The 24,855-nt window shown below is 44.9% G+C and overlaps 1 protein-coding gene across 1 annotated transcript in view; it reads left to right on the top strand.

Annotated features, from left to right (window-relative positions):
* The window catches only part of NARS2 (asparaginyl-tRNA synthetase 2, mitochondrial (putative)), a gene marked incomplete at its 5' end in the record, with an annotated part of 52,691 nt that overhangs the window by 7,430 nt on the left and 20,406 nt on the right, over positions 1–24,855 (top strand). Inside the window, 2 exons of the mRNA XM_010144461.1 lie at positions 1,850–1,930; positions 11,260–11,360. Of these exons, the coding sequence (XP_010142763.1) occupies positions 1,850–1,930; positions 11,260–11,360 (182 nt within the window). The remainder of the gene's footprint in view (positions 1–1,849; positions 1,931–11,259; positions 11,361–24,855) is intronic.

The following is a 24,855-nucleotide window of genomic DNA, read 5'->3' on the forward strand; positions in this document are numbered from 1 at the left end:
ACGGCAGCATCTCTGGCACGGCGGGAGTGGTGAAAGCGGTGCGGCAGCTCCAGCGGCAGCATGCAGCGGTGAAAGGCGGTGCGGCGCTCAGCAGCAGCGCGGTTGCAGGGACTTATCCGTCCAGGTCAGGATGAGCGGGACTCGGCGCGTCTCCAGGACGAATGGGTCTCGGCAGTGCTCCGCTGGTCTCTCGCGGCGCGCAGCTGTGCTCCAGGGTGGCGCAGCTCTGTGGCAGATGGTGCCAGGCGAAGCAGTGCGGTTCTGCGGCAGTGAGTCCGGGACAGAGAGGGAGCTCCTAAAGAACGCTTCCAGCAGCTCAGCTGTGCGTAAAAACTGAAACTCGCGGCGCGGTCATGCGACTTTTAAAGCAAAAGCGGCGCAAAAGTTGAACAGACCTGCGAAAACTTAACCAATAAAAAAATGGAGATGCAGCTGACGTCACGTGGCAGGGAATACAAATACTGTTGGTTAGTTTAAAGCAAACTTCTCCTAAAAAGGAGATCTTTGCTAACCTACCACACCAGGGTAGCCTGGAGCTGACTGGAGGGACTTTGTTCCCTCTTGGTCATGTTAGAGTACTTCCACAAACTGTTTTGTGTGTCTGTATGAGCTCTTTGGTCCAAATTAACTGTAATTTGATTCTTGGGGTGGGCAGTAAATACTGTTTCTGTCTTCCTAGACTTTGGACTAGCTGGTGATAAGGACCAGGGCCTCTCATGTGAATGGTCAATTTGGATTCTTCTGGTAAAAGCTGTGAAACTAAGCTTTTAGAAACATTTACTTCTTTGTCTTTTCTTCTTAATTAGTGTTTTGTGACAGTGGGTTATGCTACATCCTTGCCTGTACCATGGTAATGCTGTCACACCCAGATTTTAAAGGGGTTCCCTTTGTGCTAAATATTACAGTGATGCAAGAGGAAACAAATCCTTTGTTCACAGCTGAAATCAGCTGGTTCCAGGTTCTTGTTTGCCTTGACATGCACAGATATGATCTCTGTGTTCCACCAGTGATCTCTGTAGTGGGACTAGCTTAGGAAAGTGATGGTTCTGTTCTCGGTTTTGCCTCTAATGTGCTGTGTGTGACTCTCTGAGACCTGCTTGATGTTCTCGATGCAAATTGGTTTGCAGATGGTTTAAAAGCCTACAGCTGTACTGCAGAGAAACCCAGAGGACAGGGGCTCTTTCATCATACTGCCTTCCTGAATTCCCAGAGAGGCCTCTGTGGGATCTATGAACTGTTACGTGAATGGGTAATTCTCCAGATACCTGGAATATGACCCAGTGAGGGTATGCCCTGTCTCTCAAAATCAGTTTGACATCAATATGTCAAAAAATGCGAGGTGGGACTGACATTTTCATGGTGGTTGGGTGTTTTTAAGACCTCACTCCCATGCAGAGTATGATTTCTGTCATCTAACACACTTGATCATAGTGGAGAACACTAAAAGAGTGTCCTTTTCCTAACCACCATCTTCCAAAAAACTGGAAGAAACTGAAGTGTTGAGGCCGTAGGGTTGAATTTGATTGAAACTGCCAAAAAATACTAAAATACTGGAGGAGATGAAAGGGGAATGGTGTAGAGATGGGCAATTGCAAAACCACATAGTAACTGGCATAAATCTTATTTCTTTATGAAACATGGAGGAAAAAGAACAAGCAGTAAACATTGATTTGTAAATCATGCTGGCGTTAGTCCTCTGTCCTTGTCCACGTAAGGCAAAAGTTTCCTGAAAGAGTACATATGTCCTGGCAGCGGGCTAAGAGCCGAGTTATGACTTGTGCCGGTTGATGTCATCCTTGTAGTTGCTGTTTGATAGCTTTAGATAACTTCAGTGTTCTGTCTGTTCCAGGATAATGGTTACATGCATATTCATACCCCTATAATTACATCAAATGACTGTGAAGGTGCTGGGGAGCTCTTTCAAATTGAGGTAAGTTTGTTTTGATTTTTTGCTTGCAGAATTGAAGGTTAGAGGAAATGTTTGTCTTTACAAAATCTTTCCTTTCTGTACTTCTGTAATTACTTTTTTCATAGAGCAATCCTTTGCTTTGACTAATAATTTAGACAGTTAAACAGATACATTACTCTTTTTATCGCTGTTTTGTGTGTTAATCAGCACCTTCTGTACTGGTGAGGTTTTTCTATCCCTGGTGCTGTGGAAAAGTTCACAAAGAACAACAGAAGGAGGTGAAACATCTTAGTAAATAGAAAGTGATCACAAGAACCCAAGAGATGGGATGGGACATTCAGGACAACCTACTACACACAAGTATTTCTTAACTTTGAAATGAAGAATATAATTCACCATGAGATAACCCCTTAAAAGAATGTCAGCAATACTTACAACTCCTTTTCACTGGGGTGTGTGTTCCTCCCTACAAGCTACACCTGTTGTATATCGCAATTCCCTCCCAATACTGCCAAGTCTCCCCATCCATCCACCCACCCAGTTACTGCCACAATCTATTGTTAGGTGAAGTACCTTACTTCCTGCCTCAAAACCTCCTATGAAACGTAAATACAGCTCTAACCACCAAGATCTTCCCCACAGATTTCTCATGATTCGTAACCTCCATATCCATGGATCATAAGAAATTCCACCTGCCTTTTATACTTCTGTATCTGAAATTCACTTTTCTGTCTCAGACGGTTACATCCATTGCCGCTTACAGGCTCCAGCCTTGTGGGTGAATCATACGTAAGCGAAAGAAAACTCATTGAGACAGCAATTGCTTGCTGCAGGATTGCATCTTCCCCTCTCTGCACAGCCCCCATGGGCTGGTTCTTCAGGATCTCAAGGTCTAACCTGCGCTCCTCGTGATTCGCTTCCAGACCAGTACATGTGGCTCAGCTTTTTGCTTGCTGGGACAATAGAGTTGATTAGCTAAACTAAATTGTTCCTGTTTAATTGAGATTCCTTAATGCTACCAAAGGTTCGTTCCAGGCTGTTGCATGCAAATTAACACGTGAAAACAAGTGACATTTAATGATGAGAACATTAGACAGTGTGCAGCTGTACACAGCGTATTACGTCTTTGGTACAAATTGTATCCACTTGAAAGCTGTGGAGGATGCAGGACTGCAGCGTAGGTGGCTGGTAGGAACAGAAGCAAGTGTTGATTGAGGTGCTAAAATGTGAGTCTGAAACTTGTATGAACGGGATCTTAACTAAATGTGTAGTTCAAGGGAAATCTCTCGCTCGCTCTTCAATGTAAATAATACCTGTCTTGGAGAAGCGTAATGACAGCTGAGCTTAAAAGGTGTGGAGAAAGTGCTGAGTCAGATCCCATTAAATGGCCTGTGCCACAAAGAAGAAAACCCACCCGTTGCTGAGTAGGGGCAAGTTCTCCCTGATTTCCTGTTTCTCATTGAATACTGCTTCATTCTCTGGCCTAATTTAGAACTCGGTTTTGTTTCTGCAAAGCTCTAACTCTGTTGAGAACTGGTCTTGGCTAGCAGAGATCCAAGACCACTTGCTATCCTGCTGTGACCACTCCACTGGAGCAGTGACAATGTTTCTTAACAGTGGAAATCTGGGGAAGATTAAGCCTGCCTTGGGCTTTGCGTGTATGGCTGTCAGACTTAAAAATAAGGGTGAGAGAAGGTGTCAAACATAAAAATAAGGGTTTGGTGTTTGCAGCAAAGCCCAGAATCTCTATATGATTTAATTGACACAACCATCAAGATATTCCTCATTTGCTGGATTTAGTAACTTTTAAACTAGCCCTTAATTCACTGCTTCCACCAGCCAAGGGAGAGAATAAATTCTTGTTCCCCTTAAATTTGAGCAGCAGCCAAGACTTATGATGATGGGAATCATTGAAAGCAACCTGCAAATTAGATTCTTCATAGAATTATGGAGTAGTTTAGATTAGAAGGGACATTTCAAGGTCATCCAGTCCAACCCCCCTGCAGGGAGCAGGGACATCTGCAACTAGAGTGGCTTGCTCAGAGCCCCAAGGGCCAACCTGACTTGGAATGGTGCCAGGGATGGGGCTTCTGCCACCTCTTGGGGCAACCTGAGCCAGGATCTCATCACCCTCCATGTAAAACATCTCTTCCTTCTCTCTAGTCTGAATCTCCCTCTTAGTTTAAACTCATCACCTCTTGTCCTGTCACAGCAGGCACTGATTAAAAAGTCTCTCCCCAGCTTTCTCAGAGGCCCCTTGAAGCACTGAAAGGCCGCACTAAGGTCACCCCAGAGCCTTCTCTGCTCCAGCCTCAACACCCCCAACTCTCTCCCCTGGCCTCACAAGGATGAATATAAAAATTTGAAACATCTTCAGTTCAAAAGATATTTAAATCCTGTACTTGAGGTTTTTAGAACTATGCTCCAGTTGCAACCAGAACATAAACTGGCATCCTATTGCTCTGAATTTGCAGTGGTTACAATACACCTGCTGCTTACAGGTCAGGGTTTTTTGCCTTTTTTTCAGCTCCCTTGGGCACTGTATAAAATTGATAATCTCACCAGTTTAGCTGTCCTGCCGCAGGCGGAATAAGTTGAACCTTTAGAACCCAAGTAGAGAGGCTGCTTTTGCACCCACTGTGCGCCATTGCCAGTTAAAAGCTGTATTCTCCTGCCTGGCACAATTTTAATCCTCTGAGTGATGTCTGGCGGCTGCTCAAGCCTGTGCATTCTTTGGAAATGGTGGAAAGTGAAGAGAGTAGGAATCTATTTTTACATGAGACTCGAAGAGGTGGACCAAAAATTATCTTGAATTACAGGGAAGAAGCTTTTTGAAGGCATATGGTCTTTGATTCCTAGACCTCTTAATCCTGTAGGATTGTTTGTTTATATGTTCAGCTTCTGTATTATCTTTGTTTGGTTTTGGGCATACTGACGAGTCCATAGCTTTGGCTGGGATGTTCTCAGACTAGGCTTGGAGTGGGGGAGAATTCCTTCCCTCTCTGCTGGGCAAATCAGTTCAGCTAAATATTTGTAAAATGAAGTGCCATAACAGTGCAAAGAGGAGATGTTAAAAAATAAATAAATCACCAGATTGTAATAACTCCAGAGGAATCTTTTGCAGTTGAGACTTTGTACACCTGAAAAGTGTAGGTTTGAGGAGGAGCTCCCAGAAGTGTGAAAACTGCTAGGCAGACCCTAACCCACATGGACAACATCACCATACCAGCTTGTGGGTTTCTGCACCTTTGACAGCATCTGGCCCTGGTGAAACCCTGTAGGGGGGAAGCATCTTGTTTGTGCTGCCTTCTTTAAAGGAAATTTACTGAAAACACCAAAAGAGCTTTGAGTATTGAAAGTTAGGCTTTAGTAGAATGCAAAGTTGGATGAGGTAGCAGGGTGGGACGGCCCTTTTTATTTTAATTTAATCTGAGAATAAGTCCTCTGTACCAGCAGTCTTAGCACTGCAGGGCAGATCCTTTCCTTGCTTTTTTCTTCTTTTCATCTCAAGTCTAAAATTCTTAGCATCTTTGTATGTTGCAAGAAACTTTACCCAGTCCCCTTCTGAGGCTGCCTGCTAGGAAATCTGCCTTTCTTTTGTCTTTGACCCGGCTGCATGTCTGTTCCCGGCTATTTTCAGTAGCCTCCCACTCTGTCTGCAGTGTTGAAGGCTCCCTGTTTTCTGGGTCTCTTGCTCTGTCTCTTCCACTTTCTTCCCTGGAAAGTTTCCTTGTTTGTCTGTCCTCAGCTGCTGTGTAGAAGAGCCTTCACCTCCTCCGCTTTGGAAGGGCCTTTTCTGGCGGAGTCTTTTCTGGCCCTGGACCGCCCCTTTCCCTGCTGCCCAGCTGCAGCCTCCTAAAGGAACTCAGCACCAGTGAGTTACAAAGCACAACAGCTGTGTTGACATTCACAGCTCTGTGGTTTGTATTGCCTGTGGCCTTATTCCTTCCCGGGGACCTTGCTCTGCTGCTGTCTACCTGTTGGCTCCAGCAGAGGTAATATGTGCTCCATATCAGGTTTGTCTCTGCCCACTCACTTACCTCATTGACTGAACCCAGGCTCTGGATTGGGCTATTTCATTATTTGTAAGGACACTTAACTGTAAACCTGAAGAACCATCCAGTTATTGTTCTTCTCTAAAATGTATCCAGATATTGTTTGGCTTTTGGAGTTTTTTTGCCACCCGCTCACAGGAGTGAGTATAAAAGTTACTAGATCCCAGAAGGGTGCAAGTTCATGGCTGTGCCTGCTGTGGCAACAGAAATACACGCCTGCTGCCAAAGATGCAGAAGCTTATTCCTACTGTTCCTTTGGTACTGCTGAAATAGTCAGCATCAAGGAAGGCTGGATCTGCTGGGGAGAATCGCACTTAAACACAACAGTGTTGGTGCTGTCAGGTGTTTTCCCCTTTAGAGATGGGTCAGTCTGGGACGCAGCCAGTCATTGGGAGACTGGGACTTCAGAGAGGTGCTCAGCAGGGATCAGGGTAAGCTGGAACTGAGCTGGTGGAGGACTTGCTCTTGCGTTTTCTAGCTCTCTCCGTTTCTACTTGTTTCTACTTGGTTCATCTCAACCTGTAAGTCCAGTCCGTATTTACGAGATGTTTGTCTCAGCAGAACCAGATGCTGTTGCCCAGTGCAAGGGCAGCTGGTCAGAATTAGGACTGGAATCACAAGGAGGACTTCTTGGAAGTTAGGAATTCTGCAGTGGTTGTCTAAAAAGGAAAACCCAATCGTGCTTCTGTTGAGACATCCCAGAGGGCAGGTCTGGATTAAAGATGTGGTGCTGTGAAGCTTCAGCAGCATGGTGGTGTGGGCCTGGGCTAGAGCTACAGCAGTGATTTTCTTGAGCTTTTCAAGTCTTCTCTGATCCCTTCATGCATTTGGCTTGCATAGAGTGAAAGACAGAATCAAACGGTTTGTACTCTCCTGGAGCTAATTGCCTCAAGTAAAAGTTAATACAAGACTGACATCAAAGGGAATAATTTTAAATTAAATCGTTAAACATTTAAGGAGATGGAAACAAAACAGGTACTAAATCCAGTTGTTCTCATATTTAGAATGAGAATAAAAAACCTTTGATGTTGATGTCAAATCCTAGTATGTTTATGGCACATTTACTCAGAGGCACCAAGATGTTTAATACAGATTCCCCCTCCCTCCTTCCCCATTGTAATTTGGGTAGTTTTCAACTAGGGAATGGAGATGACTTCAAAGCAAATGCGTTATTCCCCTCACTAATCTTTTATCAAGTAGGTATTTGGGGACTGGGAAGAGGGAGAAAAGTCCATCTAATTGAAGTAAAAGCACCACAATGTCATCACTTCATGTTGCTAGTCACAAACGTGAAAAGCAATCTCTCTTGATGTCAGCAGTGCAGGGGGAGCATCACCCACTGTTTATTATTTGTCTTCTACCAGTGGCTGTGGTTATTTATAATACAGGAGCAAGCTTGATCTAAAAGGCTGAGCATAAATCTGGGGCACAGGCACTTGGAAACATTGGCCTGATCCTGTGCCTGAATGTGTAAAGTGGAGGATCCACCTCTTGTGGGTTAGTCAATACTTGTGTGAAAGGTAAAGTTGCTAATTACTCCAGTTGCTCATTGGAGGGGTCCCTTCTGGAGGAAAAGGAGGTGTTTCATTTTCCCAGCGTAGCAAGTGGGTTGACTTTTGCAGCTCTCAACAGCTATTCTTCAAGCTCTGTGTCTAAGAATGAAGGAGAGGAAGGGGGCAGCTGTGGAGAGACAAGGAGATCAGATGGATGGGGATGGGGGAGTAAAAGTTCATCCAAAAATTGCTATGGTCACTCTTCACCTTCTGGTGGAAGTTGTCCGGGAGTGGCTCACAATGCAGACACCCATCTCAGGAGCTCTTGGTGGCCTCACAAACTGGCTGCAGGATTTTGTAAGTCTAATGGAGCTGGGGACTTTCTCACACTCGTCCTGCAGTCAGTCGCTGTTGCGTCTATTTTCTCTTTGCCTCCCTGAGATTCCATTTGATTTGGAGAATGAAAAATGACACAAAGTCATGATAAATAAACGAAGCCCCAGCTTTTGGAGGCAGCTGTATCCTGTTTGTGGATCGGAGGAAGTGATGAGATTTCATAGCTGATTTCTTCTGTTGTTTTTCTGCTTCCAGTCTGTCTCCTTCTTGTTGTTTAGAAGTTGCATCCTACAGGATTAGGTGGGATTTTTCACTGGTGAAACAAGGAATGTAGCTGAACTAAGCTTGCACTAGGAGTGCAAGCCACTATGTTTATGCACACAGTGCATACCACTGGAGTGGTATGTAGCTCTTCTCCTTATTGTTCTGGCTGTGGCTCTGGAGTTGTGGTATGTAGATGTTTGCATGTTTAATAACATCCTTATTGTTTTTGAGCATCTACTCTGAGTTTATTTGAAGAAAACAATAGGGGCCTGATTCTGCATCCTTGAAGTTTGTTGTTTGGGTTTTTTAGAACTGCAAAACCTATGAAACAAAGGAAGCAGTCCTGGGGTTCCAGCCACAAACTGTCATGTTTCCATTGATCTCGGTGGAGTGAGGCAAGCCTGCTCTCTTCTGTAGCATGATGCTGTGAAGAGATAAAACTGCCTTGTGATCTGAGGTGTTTGGCAGTCTCTGTTTTATCTTTGTGGTGAGCAGCAGAGCATTTTGAGAACAAAAACAACACCTTCCAACTCATTGAGAAAAATGGCAGGTTGTAGGTTATCAAAGGCTGGCAAACAAGCCTGAACCTCACAACCTCCCCGTGACAAAGCATGTTGGGGAGCAGGGTGGCTGGAGACAGTGGCATACTTAGCTGAGCTAAGCTAGCAACACTTAGCTCCTAGGAACTGCATTTTGAAAAGTGGGTATTTCACACTTACCTCAGAAGAAAGTATTTGTTTGGAAGTGAATGTAGACCAGCCAAACCTCAGATTAGCTTTGAAGTTTCTTTCTGTCTTTTCTCTTGAACACTCGTCTCCTCCAAAGCTTAGGGATGATGTTGAAATACAGAAAATGCTAAAACAAAAATCTCATTTATCGTCACAGTTTTTTAAAAGTCACGGAATTGTGACTTCTAGAGATCATCTAATGCATCTCCCTGTGCTCAGGCAGGGTCAGCTTAGAACAAGTTGCCCAGGACTCTGTCCTGCTGGCTTTTCAGTATCTCCCCAGACGGAGACTTCTCAGCCTCTCTGGGGCCTCACAATAAATAAGTTTATTCTTGTTTTCAGATGAAATTTCGTATGACTTTTTAAAAATCTGTGCCTGCTGCCTCTTGTCCTCTCAGTGAGCACACCTGAGATGAGTCTGATTCTTTCATCATTCCCTTCCATCAGGTATTTATTATACACATTGATTAGATTCTCCCCTGAGCCTTCTCCAGGCTGAACAATCCCATCTTCCTCAGCCTCTCTTCATATGAAAGATGCTCCATTTAATTAATGATCTTTTGTGACCATTTGCTGGACTTGGTCCTGTATGTCTCTTGTACTGGGGAGGCGAGCTCTTCACCTAGTGTTCTTCTTGAGTCACCAGTGCTGTGTAGAGGAGAGGGATCCCCTTCCTTGACCTGCTGGCAGTACTCGGCCTGATGCAGCCCAGGAGGCTGGTGACTTGCTTGTCCTGAGGGCTCCTTGCTGTCTTAGAAATTAGGAAGAAGTTCTTCACCATGAGAGTGTGGAGGCACTGACACAGGTTGTCCAGTGAAGTTGTGGATGCTCCATCTCTGGCAGTGTTCAAGGCCAGATTGGACGGGGCTCTGAACAACCTGGTCTGATGGAAGGTGTCCCTGCCCATGGCAGGGGTGTTGGACTAGATGAACTTTAAGGTCCCTTCCATTCCAAATCATTCTGTGATTCTATGATATGATTATGATCAGCTTGGTGTCTGCCAGGGAGGTAGTGAAGTACAGTCCTTACACCCAAATGATTTTTAAAGTCCCTGACATGAAGGTCTTCTAGTTTTTATTATGTGCCTGTAAATTAAAAGCGCAAGATATACTGTCACTTTAATGGGACTTCTTTTTAGAGCATTTCTCGTAATGAAACAGTACTTGCCAAAATTTTCATTACTTGTATTTTTATGCTTAAAACACCTGGTGACAGGAAAAAATATGCAGAAGCTGAATTGGAACATAGTTTGTTTGTCAGTGCCTATGTAATCTGTAAACTGTGATGTTTCCAGTTCCATGTTGTTTCAGTTCTGCCTTTTTCAAAGACTTAATAACAAGTCATATGAGGTTATGGTGAAGCTTCAAACTTAAAAACAGCAGAGATTCTTCCCTCCCCCTTTGCTGTTCATCTTGGTAGTAAAGAGTGAAAATCAATACTTACATTTGGAGATTGGGTTGATGGGCTGGCATCTTTCTTTCCTGTGTTGCTGGGCAAAATGTTCTTCAACACATGTTCCAGAGGGATTTTTATTTTGTATGTCTACATTTCCCAGAAACTTTAGAGCTGGTTCCTCCACCTGCTCCAAAACTCCCCAAAGGATAGACAGAGCCCTTAGCTACGTATGTGTTACTTTACCGGGGAGCCAAAAATCAGAGGTTACTCTAGAAAATCTATGTTTCTACCACTCTTGTTCTCAGGCTTGTAAAATGGTGAATATGTCCTTCCTGATGTTTTATTTTACATTTTGTTACGTCCTTCCTTTCTACAATGTCGTTCCTGATTCAGCTCATCCATGTTCAAACACATAAGTTACACAATTCTTTACTTAGAGTAAAATTTAGCACTCCTGACATACCCTCAAGAAGAGCCACGTATTCTTTTAGCTTTGTACAAAATCTGTGCTGCCTGCAGAGTTTCAGGCAATCAGTCAAACTCCATGAAGTTGTTTCTTTAACAAGGTACTTCCCGCTGAGCTGAACTGATACTGGAAGTGTTTAACAGACGTGTAGATGTGGTGCTGAGGGACTTGATTTAGGGACCCTGGCAGTGCAGGGTGAACGGTTGGACTCGATGATCTTAAAGGTCTCTTCCAACCAGATGATTCTGTGATTCTGTAACTGCTGGGGATCCCATTTACAACATTATTTGCATCAGACACCTAGAAAGAGAAGTCCTCAAGAATGCTTTATCTTGTGCGTTTTTTTCTTAATGTGTTTTGCTTGAATATGTTTTGGAGCCCATTAAGAGATCTAAGGAAAGATGGAGAGTGTTGTGTTATGACTTACCACACTGTTGGATTGCATCTCAGCAGCTTTTTGGGTTGAATCTCATGGAATTTCTTCAGAAATTCTTTAGAGAATGTTTAAATTCTCTCATTAATTCTTTAGAGAAAGAAGAGGAAATAAGCCAGGAGCTGTGCTTTTTGCTCAAACACCAATAGGCTGACTTCTTGCTAATTTTTTGACTTACAGACATCAGATGAGGCAAAGGAATCTGCGGAGAAGCCCCATTTCTTCAATGTGCCTGCCTTCCTGACAGTGTCCGGCCAGCTCCATTTGGAAGTGATGGCAGGGTGAGCAAAGTGAGAAGTTTTTGGCTCAATCTGTGGGATCTTCTCGGTTGGTAATTGTGCCCCGTTGGTATCCACTGGAAATCTGCCATGTGTATGCTGGAAATTAGTTGAGTGGCAGTGGCTGGGTGGTGGTGTGAGAGGCCAGCCCAGGCAGGGGAAGGTTAGAGTGCTTTGTAATTCTGGTCTATGAACTTGTTTTAAATACTAGGAACGTCCTTCTGCTTGCCATGAGTTGAGAATATAGGATGGAGATGTAATCTTTATGGGAATGACTGGAGGATTGTTGCTGGTAACTGCAATACCCTGAGTGTGGTCTGTGGTGGTGTTGCACATCTGGCATGTCTCAGCAAGAAAATCTCTTTCATTTACTGATCACATTCCTTTCCTCCCTCTTCCTTCTTTCCCAAGCTTTCTTTTTCTGTCTCCTTTAGTCTTCCTGTCATTTCTTCCTTCTGCCAATTCTCATTTTGCTTGTTTCATGGCTTTCACAGTTGATGCTTTATCATAGAATAGAATCACAGAATGGTTTGGGTTGGAAGGACCTTAAAAGCTCATCTAGTCCAACACCCCTACAGGAAGCGGGGACATCTTCAACTCGAGCAGGTTGCTCAGAACCCCAGGGTCCAACCTGACCTGACATGGGGCCAGGGATGGGGCTTCTCCCACCTCTCTGGTCAACCTGGGCCAGAGTCTTGCTACCCTCTGTGTAAAACAGTTCCTTCTCAAATCTAGTCTTTGCTCATTTCAGCCACTAAAGTGATTGCAGTCAAATATTTAATATGACTTGGATTAAAAAAAAAATTCCTTAAGCTTTTAATATTAATATTTCACTGAGATTGTTAAGGGTAAAGTGTCAGTCTGTCAGAGAGGCAATTCTCTGATTAGGGGGTTTGGTCCTCATCTATATTGGATTTTCCCAATAAATTAACTAAATTAGTAAGTTAACAGATGGAGTCAAATGGGCACAATCCCTTATTCAAAGGCACAGTTTTCTGAGCATTTGCAGTGTGGGTTCTCCTCAGACATGATGCTTCAGCCAAATCACTGCTTGCTGGCTGAATGGCTGATAAAGCCTGTCAGAGACCAGCTCTCAGGCATGTGGCACTGCAATTGTTTGCCACTTGCCAGGGGGTTCATCATGCACTTACAGTGGCTTTAAAATCACTTTTAAAGTGATTAGTTACCGTCTAGTGCAAATCTCCCGAGAGGGATAAAAGGTGAAGAGGTATAAAAGGTTCTAGCAAGTGTGAACTATAGAAGAGCTGCCTTTTCACGTGGAGATTCTGACCAGTATTTCTAACGGTATTTGCTGCCCATGCCTCTCATCCAATGTTGAGAACCAATTTTTTTTTAATTTAATAACTTTTAATTGGCTGCTGCAGTGCAATTGTTTCAGGGGCAAGTTTTGTGTATAAATCAAAAAGTATAGCTGTTTCCTGCCTGGCTGGTTGTCTCTGAGAGACGCTGTCTCTTCTCAGACCACCTAGACTCGTGCTAAAGGTTCCGATAGGAGGCTGTTTCTCATGTGCTGCCTTGGCTGCTGTGACTTAAGCACAGGTCACTTGGCAGCCAAAGGCTGATGCGTCATCTCAGACATCAGCTGGGGAAAGTTAATGAGGGAGAAGTCTGTTTAACTGTTGGGGTGGTGGAGGTTTTGTGTCCCTGGCAGAAGATGGGATGACATGGGCGTTTTCGTATGTGTTAATTGTCTGTCACATGTTGTGACCTTTATTGGAAGACGTAATTCCACCAATCAAATAAGTCCAAAGAAAAAGTATGGATTGTAATTATTAACTTGAAATATGATGTTGCTGTCTTACATCAGCCTGTTCCCTTTAAATAGTCCAGGGTGGAGCACAGCTGGGTGGATCCAAGGTCTCTCTGCTAAATGTTTTTTCTCTTGAGATCACTCAGGTGCCCCTTGCTCTCTAAGGGTAAAAATCAGTGCTCTTCAGTACATTTCATTACAGCTCCATGTTCCTGTTTTACATCTAAATGTAGATAAGCTGTTTTTTTCATAATGGGCCATAGCTGTTCTGCAAACCTGCTCCTTTTATTTTTATTTTATTTAAGTGCACTGAGCTTTTGAGGCCTACAGCTCAAGTGGTATTGAATCCCTTCAGTCTTCAAAAATAGATCAAGCTCTTCTGGATGCAGAAGCACCACAGTGATGCATCACAGTGTTAACCCTCTAGATACTGTGAAACCCTGTAGATACTGTGAAGGTTTTATCTGTGGTTATCGAGCCACATCTTACTCTGTGCATGGGACTCCTTAAGTGCGTAATAGTAACCAGAGCTGCATGGCAAATTAATGTGTTGTGATGATGCTTTCAGAGTAGTATAAAGTCCACCCAAAACAGAAATATTCTGGTCTTCCCAATAAACAAAGCTGCCAAAACAATAAAGATTTACGTGTTTTGGATGTGATCCTCTGAAATTTACACTTTGTTTCAGCCAGACTAAATTTCTCATGCCCAGAAAAGGAACTATTGCTCAAAAATTCCCTTTAGTTTAAATAAAATGTTGACTTGCTGCAGTCTTAAGGCTTTCAGGAACAACTGGTTCCTGAGCATTTGTGGGAGGAGACCAAGGTAGGCATGTTTGGGGAGACCCTTCCCCATCCAGTCTTGACCTGTTTCCTGTGGTGACTTGCTGTGGGATGTGGGAGTGCAGAGACAGCTCCTGCAGAAGTCTGTTAGAAACCAGGGGTGGAGCAGGATAGATATGAGAGGAATTTGTCCATGGGGTTTGTGTATTAGGGAACAGAGAGTCAGCCAGACACGTCTGTTTAGAGTTAGCTTTTAGCTTTAAAGTGCTCATGAGCAACCTCCAAGCTGCAGTGGGAAAACTTGGGGCAGGAAAGGTAAGGAGAAGACTTACCAGATGCGTGTGGAACCAAGTGTTCTGCAGTCCTTGCTGCGATGTCATCCACAGCCCACCAAGTATCATCTTGAGTGCCTGTGCCAGTGCATAGTCTGGGTCTCAGGGCTCCGTTTTATGTCAGGGTTGCTCGGTGCTCTTCCTGATCACAGGAGAGAACACTGAGCCATTTGCAATTTGTGACGTTTTAACCTTTTTCACCGGGGAAAAGTAGGCAAAGAGGTGTTCCTGTGTTTATTGACTGTCTGCTGTGCTCTGTGTGCTTGTTATTGAAGGCAAGATCAGAGAAGTTCATCTTGTCTCTTAGGATGACACCAATGGCCTAGTTGGCACAACTTCTCGTTTCATTGTACTGTGTCTTGGCAGTGACGGCATCTGGGTTGACTGGTCAGAGTGTCTGAGTCATTGTCAGCTGCTGTGAATCTATGGGCTCTTTAGGGTCTCCAAAAATGTCTTTTTTTCAGTAGTACAGCTCTCCCCTGCAGCTTGTTTGGTCTCAGATGAGTCAGTAACCAGTGTATGTGGTAGACATTTGTAGGACTGTGTGTCCCCCAGTAACTGGTTTTAAATATCACTTGTTTGCTGTGAAGTCCTCGTGGTATTTCCTTGCCTTGTGATCCTCCAGTGAGAATAAAGGCTCCTTTGGGGACCTAAACTAGGCTGGAGGCTCCGTGACAGCTGAAGGTGAATCAGAGGCACACTGGAGACCACCAAAACCAATTACCCAGAAGTACAGCTCACTGGCTGTATTTCTTTTTTTCCTCCTTTCACCTGCCTGCTTTTCCCTCAAGCCCTGCCTGCTCCTCTCCTTTCAGCCCCTCCTGCTAATAGTTTACATCATTGTTTTGTATTGATTTTGCACCATGTTTCTTCCCAGGCACTATCTGTTCTGCCTCATGAACTTAGCTAAAACTGCTCTTTCTAAAAGCTGGGGGGGCTCTCCCCTCCCTAAATTGCAGAATAACTTCTTGCCTCATTCCTTGCCCTCCCCAGCTCTGCTTCTTTTCTCTTACCAGGCCTTCAGTAGGCTTCTCTTCTGTTCTCACATGCTCTTGAAGTTCCCCGCAAATGGATAAAAGGCTCAGGGGCAACCTAATAGCAGCCTGCAAGGAGGTAGTCAAGAAGACAAGCTCTCTTTGCAGTGGTGAATGACAGGAGGACAAGACACATAAGTGGAAAAAAGCAAAGTTCTGAGTGGGTATGGGAGGGGGAAAATCAGTAAGAGATCAGTCAAGCATTAGAAAAGATTGCTGAGAGACTGCGCATTTTCATCCTTAGAGGTTTTCAAGACCCAGCTAGAAAAAGCCTTGAGGAACCTGGTCTGGCCTTCTGGCTGACCCTGCTTTGAACAGACCAGTGATCCCCTTGAGGTCTCTTTCAGCCTGAATTATTTTGTCCTTCTAAGTTTTTTCTTGGCCTACCTTAAAATCTCAGCCTTTCATACTGGCATCTGCCTGTTAATGTTTAGCTATCAAACTTGGCTTAGTTAAACAGAATTAAGGCCACTCCCCCTTCCTCAAGCACATCCCCTTGATTTCTAAACCATCATGGCTTTAGCTACGGTTCTGCCTATTCCTGATGTTCTCTGAAATCCTGCAACTGGTTGCAGAGAATCTCTAAAAAATCCTCAGTCATCCAGACTGTTTTAGTTGTGTCTGGCTGAGTTTGTGGAGAGTTGAACACAGTGATTTTCCTGTTGGTTTCAGAAGATACTGATTTCACTTTTAAAATGCCAAGTGCTTCACTGCTTTTCAAAGCGTGGAAGAGATGGAGAGAGATAACTGTCATTTCAGGTTGGCATTCAAGAAAACACTGCAGAGTGAGAAGAGACATGTTTGAGGTCGTCTACCATAAAAGAAGCTTCATTTCAGCAGTCTGGCAAACACAGGCTTAAAATTTGACTCCAAAATGACTTGCTAATGATGGAATAGATTGCATTGTCTTGAAGCAAATATTTGCTCTGCATTGTATAATTTTAAATACTTCTGACGGCAGCTGCAGGAGCGGTGTCCAGTTGTGTAACATTCCAGTTGCTAAGAAGTAACAAAAATAAGTATAATTATTTCTCTTGGATGCCTGAAAAAAATCTCTGACATTTCTTGCACAACGTTTGTTTGAGTCTGACTCACAACGCAGACTCTTATAATTAGCACAGTAACTTCCATTAATTAGACTGACACTTAATTGGAGCTATAAAAAGCAACCGTGACATGTCTGGTTTTAATCAATTACTGCATGCTTCAGTCTGGTTCAGGGCTGCTGCAGGGATTGATAATGACTTTGTGTTACTGGGGGGCCAAATGCATGAACTTCGTAGGTACAACAGGGAGCCCAGGGCTGCTTGGCTAGTTGGAGCTTTATGGTCCACATGGATACGGTTTTAAACTAAGAGAGGGAGATATAGATGAGAGACAAAGAAGACATTTTTTATGCTGAGGGCAGCAAGACCCTGGCCCAGGTTGGCCAGAGAGGTGGGAGAAGCCCCATCCCTGGCACCATGTCAGGTCAGGTTGGCCCTTGGGTTTCTGAGCAATCTGCTGTAGTTGCAGATGTCCCTGCTCCATGCAGGGGGTTAGACTGGATGAGCTTTGAAGGTCTCTTCCAACCCAAACCATTCTATGGTATGTTGGTCCTTTCTCCCTCTCCACTTTTTTGGGAGGGAAAGCAGGTAACTCCCTTGCAAGAAGCATAGTGAGTAGCTGCAGTTCAGCCATGTCCCTGGGATCCAGGCAGGAAAGGCTGAGTGCAGTGCCAGCAGTGTCTTGGACTATGTGCTCTTTATCTCCTGACTGTAAGAATCAAGCGCAGGTAGCAACAGAAGAGCAGGTTTTATGCTCATTTGGTGGAAGATGTCATCAGCTGAAATCCTTGGTCCTCCTTTTACAAGTAAGCTAAGCTAAACCATTACATTTCTGAACGTCTTGCCATCCCTGTTCAAAGCTGTAGTAGGTGCTGTAGGATCCGTGTCAGAAGATCCAGGTTTGTGTAGGGTCTTGCAGCTCAGCTTCATGCGTGTGTCCAGACAAAACCAAGACAGCTGCAAGGGTTTAAGAAGCCGTGGCGTTGTGAGTTGCAATAGGGCTGTTACAACCCTTTACCCACATGTTTCCTGAATATAAAAAACAAAAATAATCCTCTTTATAGCTGTTATACTGAGCTTTCCGGAGAATGTGTGTTTTGTCCACTCTGAAAGAAGAAGGGTTACCCCAGTTGCTCCTCCTGCCATGTTGGTAATATATTTTATGGCTTAGAGTAGGAGTCACTGGGATGATTACATTTTGAAAAACATCTTTGCTCCCTGTTTTATTTAAATCTTTGAAACATTTTCTATCACACTTTTGTAGAAGAATGGTTATTTGAATAAATGCTTTACTCTGGTGGTTTTCATCAACACAGCTTGGAGTTATCATTGCTAATCAGTCATTTTGTTGACTTCAATTAGAAATAATAATATCAAAACTAGGACAAAACAAGTCGCCACTGAGAATAAAGTATGACAGTGTTGCATAAAAGGGTGGGGGATCCAGGCTGATGAGTGCTTTGAGCCCGGAGCAGAAGACATTGTATGACTCTATGAGTATCTCTATTTCCTTTGTCTCAATTTTTCACCTGCTCTCCTGCCATGTGTAAACTACCACCACAGTGTCTAGGTGTGCCATGAGGTTTAATAAACAAAATGCTGGCTGCTTTGTCAGGTAATTAGGGTATGTGTGTCATGTTGTTAATTACTCAAGTGTACCTGGATCATTTTCAAGCAGAGGTGGATGACCTGGGGAAGATCTTTGTCCCATGTTCTTCTTTTCTTGCTGCTGAAGCCAGAGCAGAGGACAGGCAGGGAGAAAGCTGGTCCCGCAGTGTGGCCGGAGTGTGCTGCTGCGCACACGACCTCCCAGGCAGGAGACTCTGCCCTTCGGAGTTTGCAGCAAGGGAAACTGCTGCATTGCTTCGGTCTGGCTGGCTGGAGGGGAAGTTGGCACTTCCTGGTCCCTGTCTGGGAACTTAGACAGCATTTTCTGATTTGTTTTTTTTTAATGTATGTATTTATTTTTGGCTGCTTACTAAAGGAAGTGCAGTCCCATCTCGTTGCAGCATGAATCGAAACCTTAGCGCTCAGCACACCAGCTCTGCTGCCCGGGCCTAAGCCTCGTACGCTGCTATAAAAGCCCTTGTCAAGACAGCTTTTCTCATCTGTGCTCACTCAGAGGGCAGACAGAAGTAGCATATTCTATGAGGAATCGATTAAAAATACTTTTTTACTGGTTAAAAATTCAGTCCCCCCGCTGTCTTTTCAACAGAAACGGGCACTTCCATTGTACAAAATCCAAACCACCAAACAATAGTAGTGGGAGTATTAATTTTACATTGAGATTAAAAAACCCAGATATTTCCATCCAGCTCTGAGGTTTTATTTTAACACGCTCTGCCCAGCTCAAGGATGTAAAATACTCTCCTGCTGGGCACCTGTACCTCACTAGCATCATTAGGAGCCTTGGGTTTACAGTTCCTCCAAAATCTAGACCCTGGAGGCATTGAATGTTTGAGAGGTTGTCTGGGTGCGTGGTTTCTAGTGCTGGGCCAGAACATCTTTCAACAGACAAATTTCAGCATCCCTGAATAATCCCAGTCGTGCTTGGGTCAAGCACTGCAGCCAGCTGGTGTCTCCTGGCAGCTGAGCAAAGTCATCTGACTATCTCAATGGGGCAGGCAGATCCTCCGTGCTCAAAATGAATATGGTCGTGCCAGGACGAAGGGGAATTAAATCAGATGGCTCACTTTATTAATTTCTTCTCTTCCTACGGGGAAGGACAATGTGGCTGCCAAGGCGAAGCTCCTGGGATTTAGGGTCACCTTGCTCTCCCTTCCTCCTCTGCTGACATCATGTTGTGTTTTGTCCTTGGGTTTGAAGCTACTGTTTCTAGATTTTCTTGCTATGTAGATTTGGGGAGTAGGGATGTTGGTGGACCATGGTGCAGAGGAACATGCTGAAGGGTGTTGAAAGGTCACATGCTGTGTTCATTTAGCATGACCAGAGGTAAGATTTGGCACAAAGCACCTCTTGGCTCAACTGTTCACTGCAGACCTCGTCAGAGGAATCTCTGTGTTTGTGAAGACACCTGTAGTATTTTGGGGTGAGAAGGAGGGTACTGTTCAAATGAAAAGCTGCTGGTGAGGTTCAGTGCTCAGCCCTGAGTCACAGCAACCAGCTTCTGCCCCCAGCTGTGTCACTATCCTGTGGCATGACCTTGGCATAGACTGGAACTGCCTGTGCAGGGATTACATCTTCTTGATTAATAGCCTTGCTCAGAGTTGTATCCCCTTGGTTCGACAGCACAAATAAGTCTTTATTACCCTGGTAGCAGTGTGGAGTCCTGGCTCAGAAAAGGCACACAATCCACTCCTGGCTTGGGAACCATCAGCACAATTAATTCTATTTGGATCACAGTGTAAAATTGCCAGTAAGGAGAAACGCTCAGGCCTACAAACATTGTGTTAGTTTAATTAAAAGGATGGTTTTCAGCAGCGTTGAGCACAGACACTTCATACTTCTCTATTGGTTTCTATCAGTGCCTCAGTAATGAATTGTCAGTGAGTTCAAATGAAATGAGCTTTCATTCTGTGTGGTGTAAAGCTCACAAGGGAGAGAGGTGGCAGCTGCTTAGTAGTGTGTCAAACAAGGGTGAAAAAGGGGAAGTTCCTTCCTTCCTGAGTCTTCACAGGGTGGAGATCACAAACTACCAACACAGCCTGTGCAAGAGCGAGCCTCCCAGAAGCAATCATCGGTGCAGAGACAGCTGTTCAAGCGCTCCTGTCCACGTCCAAAGAGACTCCTGCAAGAGCCTGCGCCTTGAAGGTGTCTCAGCCTTTTGCTGGGCTGGGCCAAGCGAGCTCAGTGTTCTGCAGAATGGGGCCCTGGCTTTTGCAGTGTTTCGCTGCGTCGGAGGGAGTGCTGTGGGTATTCACTTGGACTCCACATTAAGCTGTCAAATTTTGCCAGAGAACTGGGCAGAGCGAAATCCAGTCCCAGAAAGGGAGCAATTAATTAAGCGGCTCTACGCCTTCTTCTGGTGTCGACCCTGGCGGTGCCTGTGAACTCCATCAATGTGCTCGGGCTTCTTGTGCAGAGCTCTGATCTGGGTGAAGCTGCCTGCAAAGGGCCTCCTTTCAAAGCCTCTCTTGTGTTCTTTGGTAGCACGTACAAGGACAGTGGTACAGACATTACTGCTCTGCCTGTGACGGCTAAGAAAAAGGGCTCTACAGCTTATTGGGCTTGCTTTTTTTTCCCCTCTCCTCTGTGTGTGCTTTTGTTGGAGACGAGGAATTAACGCTGCTGATTTTCTTTTTTTTTTTTTTTACAGACTCTTGAGTGCCCACAACCCCAACTGACTTAGCCAGAGTTTTCAAGTTATTTTTAGATGCTGAAAGTCTTACAGAGGTCTGGGAATGTTAAATGATTGATTATTTGCTTCCTAGAGCATAGGAGTCACAGTCCTGGACTGAGGCTTCATTGTGCTAGGTGCTGAATGCATACAGAACAAAATGACTGGTTTTGGCCTCAGTACCATGAAATGGAGTACCATGAAAGCGGAGTCAGCTCCCATCCCTCTTTTTTGGGTATATTTATACATGCTCAGTGTGATGCAGCAGTGTATTGAATCACAAATATGGTTTTTAATACCATTTGCTTAATGTCTTGAATGGCAGAGCACAGTTAACAGCGTTCCAATGCTGGGATGAAAAATAATTGTTCACGCTTGGAGTTGCTAACAGTGACTGTATGTATTTTTAGCTGTGTTTCTCCGTGATGTCCGGGCCTCTGGTCAGCGCTGCATTGCTGTTGCCAGACAACTTGCCTTTCTCCTGCTCCTTTGATCACTTTGCCAGCACGACATCTGGCTAGTTCCCCTTTGCCAAGGTCCCAGGAGCATGGTGGATTCTCACAGTTATTTGTATCTATCTTTTCCCTTTACATTTAGCCTGGGATATGAATGATTCCTCCTCTACCTGCACATGTGGTTTTGGTTTGGGGCATGGGGTTGTTTTTTTCCCTTCTTCCAAGGGGCAGGAGGGCAAAATCAGCCTGACACCAGTGCTGTTGGGTTCCCTACAGGTTATCACAAAGGCCTTACCCCTGCTGTTGGTGAGCACCTTGGAATAGTCCATGAAGCTGCAGTGCTGGTGGTTCATTTTGTAAATGTAGGTGGTGCTCAGTGTACCAGTGAAGATTGGTCCTGGCAGGATACCTAGAGCTGAGAAGAGACTGAAATCAATTCCTGTGGGAGTTGTCCTGTACTTGTCCTTCCCAAAAGCTCCGTCATGGGCACACAGAGAATCACAGAATCCCAGTTTGGAAGAGACCACAAGGATCATTTGGTCCAGCCTTGCTTGGGAAAAGCCTGGTCTAGACAGGCTGGCCCAGCCCCTGTCCAGCTGAATCTTAATACTGTCTGATGTTGGGGACTCCACCACTTCCCCGAGGACATTATTCAATGGCTGATTCTTCTCACTATGAAAAATTTTCCTCTTGTGTCCAGGTGGAATCTCCCCAGGAGTAACTTGTACCCATCACCCCTTGCCTTTTCCACATGACTCCTTGCAAAAGGAGTCTTTTTTGTAGCCACCCTTTAAATACTGCAACATGGTGATAAGGTCTCCCAGAAGCCTTCTTTTATCCAGGGTGAGCAAACCCAGTCTCTCAGCCTTTCCTCATCTGGCAGGTTCCCAGTCCTTGGATCATCCTCTCCAGCCTGTCCACATCTTTTTGGTACAGCAGGGACCAAAACCCAACACAGGTTCCAGGTGTGGCCTGACCAGCACTGAGCAGAGTGGGGCAACGACTCTTTATCTCTGGTGATGCCCTTGCTGATGAAGTCAAAATTCCTGGTAGCTTTTTGCCATGGCAGCAGTGCACTGTTCACTGCTCTTGAGTGTGTTGTCCACCAGGATGCCCAAGCCCCTTGCCCCAGAGCTGCTCTGCAGCCTGTGCTGCATTCCTGGATTAGGTTTTTCCAGGTGCAAGGCCTTATACAAGAGGCTTTATTCTTGCAGCACAAAATTGATCTGTGACTGCAAAGTGTTTGGCCATGGTTGACATCTTGGAGCAGTAAGGGCTGGTATTTTTTATTAGTTCTAGGTGTCTTGCAACCAGCAAAGCCCTTGGAAGGTCAGTAACTCGTTGTCATGCTTGGGCTGCTGTTCAGTAGGAAACAAGTACAGTTCAGTGTGCTCATAGTAGCCTGCATTGCTGGACGCCATCATCTGCCACGGAACCTAGAGCAGCTGAAGTGTCAGTGCTCAAGCTCGGATAGCTGCTGGGAAATGTGTCTCTCACTGAAGCCAGACTTGCTCTGTGGGACAGGATCCTGCTAGCAGCCAGCTGGGATTATGCCTCAGGTCTGAGTGTTACTTTGAGGACTTTGTGTCAGTGAGAAATTAGAGACCTGCACATCAAACCAAGCAGACGTGAGTGGGGACTTCAGCAATTGCAGACATTTCAAAATACTTTGTCTTTCATCCAGTCACCATCTGAAATTGTGACTAAGCTCATTTACTTAGGGAAAAATGTGTTCTTTAACTGAAGAAATTTCATTTACACTGAAATATTTTAGCAAAAGCCTGAAACATGGGCACAGGTAGCACAAGAACCTGTGTCTCCTGTTGCCTGCTGCAGGCCAACCTCTGCCTGGCAGGCTGAAGGTTTTGACCAGTTCTGCTTTAAACATTGAACAGTTTTGGCTGAGTGAGTCATTGTTTTATATTTGTGGATTGCATTGCTATAGCAGTTGAGGCTCTTAAGGTTTGGATCCAAGACCTTGTTGTGCCAGGTGCTGTATGAGCATGGAAAAAACAAAACAAAACAAAAAGGCCTTGTGAGGAAGAACACGTGTTTCTGTATAACCCAAGACAACAGATGGCTGCAGATGGGGGAGCACAAGGAACTGATGAGATAATAGTGACCTGTGCAGTGAGTAATAGTCTTGGTACATCACTTATCTAAACATTGCATCTAAACATTGTAGACACTACAGCAAAGGGCAGTTTGAAGGAGGGTGATCGAGCAATGGCAGAAGTTTACAGTAACCTTGCAGCAGAGGGAAAAGGGACGTGCCGAAAGCGGTGTTCGAGGAAAGATGTTTGCTGCCAAATCTGGTTAGTGTTGTGGGTGCTGTGGTCTTGTATGAGAGGGTGCAGGTACGGGAGCAAAGTAGAGACAGAAAATGTGTTTGTTAGAGCAGGGAGAGCAGAGCCAGCAGGGAAAAGAAACCTACAGGCAGGCTATGTGTTCCTAGTCTTGACCTGGAACTTTTTTCTGGTGTGTTTATTACTGGCAGCTCAAGGAAAAAGCAAGAGCCTGTTTCTTTGGGTCGTGACCTTTACCATCATGTGAGATGAGGGAACAGATGAGTGGAGCAGAATGTGTGTGTTCCTTTATTTGCAGCACAGATGCCTCCATAAGGGGCAAAGGAAAAATACTGCTTTTTGCAGTGCTGTTTATTTAAACTTCAGTTTAACCAAATTAGCCTGTGTGGAAACTTCAGCGAACATCCTCTTTAAGTGGAAAGCTTGCAGAGCAAGGTGCAAGTCAAATGCCAGCCCCAGCGATTAGCAGGCATCCTTTCATCAATGTTAAACCACGCTTAATCTCTACCCATTGGGTTCTTTTTCTCCTACACACTGTCTGCAGCTAAAAATAATGCCTATTTAAAGATGTACCAAAGGCAGCGGCTGCCCAGGGTGTGGTTGTTCTGAAACAGCTCGCTCTCTCCACGATCACAGTTTGCTTCCCATACAGCATGAGAGGAAACCCAGCTGTTGCGGCATCTGTTTGGGAAGCTCTTGCTGGTTTGAGGATGTCCAGGAGCCCAAGTGCTCAGAGCCCACACTGTAAAAGGGATTGCTTGGAGTGCAGCTTCCCCACAGTAAAAATAAAACTTTTAAAGGTGTGTTGCTGTTTGATAGGAATGTATTTTACAAAGGAAGTGGAGAATCGAGTGGGGTTTTGTATCTTGTGCAATGCAGCTTGAGATGACTGCGGAACAAGAGGGGATGTATTTAAACAGACTCCCCAGGAGGCTGCTGGAAATTTTCTTCATAATAGGAAATGCATCAGTTTCTTCAGCTTAAAATGATATCCCAGATGTGTTCTCTGCAGTAGGGACCCTTCCATTTTTAGCTGTGTGGAAGGAGCTGGATTCTTGGTCTCAAAGGCTCTTTCAGCAATAAAGTTTGGTCTTGCCACTAGAGGGGGACTGGAAGCCGTACATCCGTCCTGCTGGGCTTCACCAGCCGCCTCCCAGTGCTGACACCAGCCCAGCAGCTCCAGCAGCAGGACCCTCTGTGCTCTGTTGCGCTTTGGGGTGTCGCAGCACCACCTATAAATGTCAGACCCTGCAGCCAACAAATGTGAAGGGACATGGATGAGGGGAGCCTGACTGCTGTGATGTCCAGGTGCTTCTGCAGTGATCTGCTTCTGCAGAATGTAATTTTTCGTTCCCACACAAGCTATAAGAAGTGTCCTGAGTGGTGTTCAGTGAAAGCTGAATAGGGTTCATGCGACTTCCCTGAGTCACGGAGAGATGGGAATGACCCCTCTCTGTGCTTGGATGAGAGAGAGT

Source organism: Buceros rhinoceros, unplaced genomic scaffold (assembly GCF_000710305.1).
Source record: "Buceros rhinoceros silvestris isolate BGI_N320 unplaced genomic scaffold, ASM71030v1 scaffold6631, whole genome shotgun sequence".
Lineage (NCBI taxonomy): Eukaryota > Metazoa > Chordata > Aves > Bucerotiformes > Bucerotidae > Buceros > Buceros rhinoceros.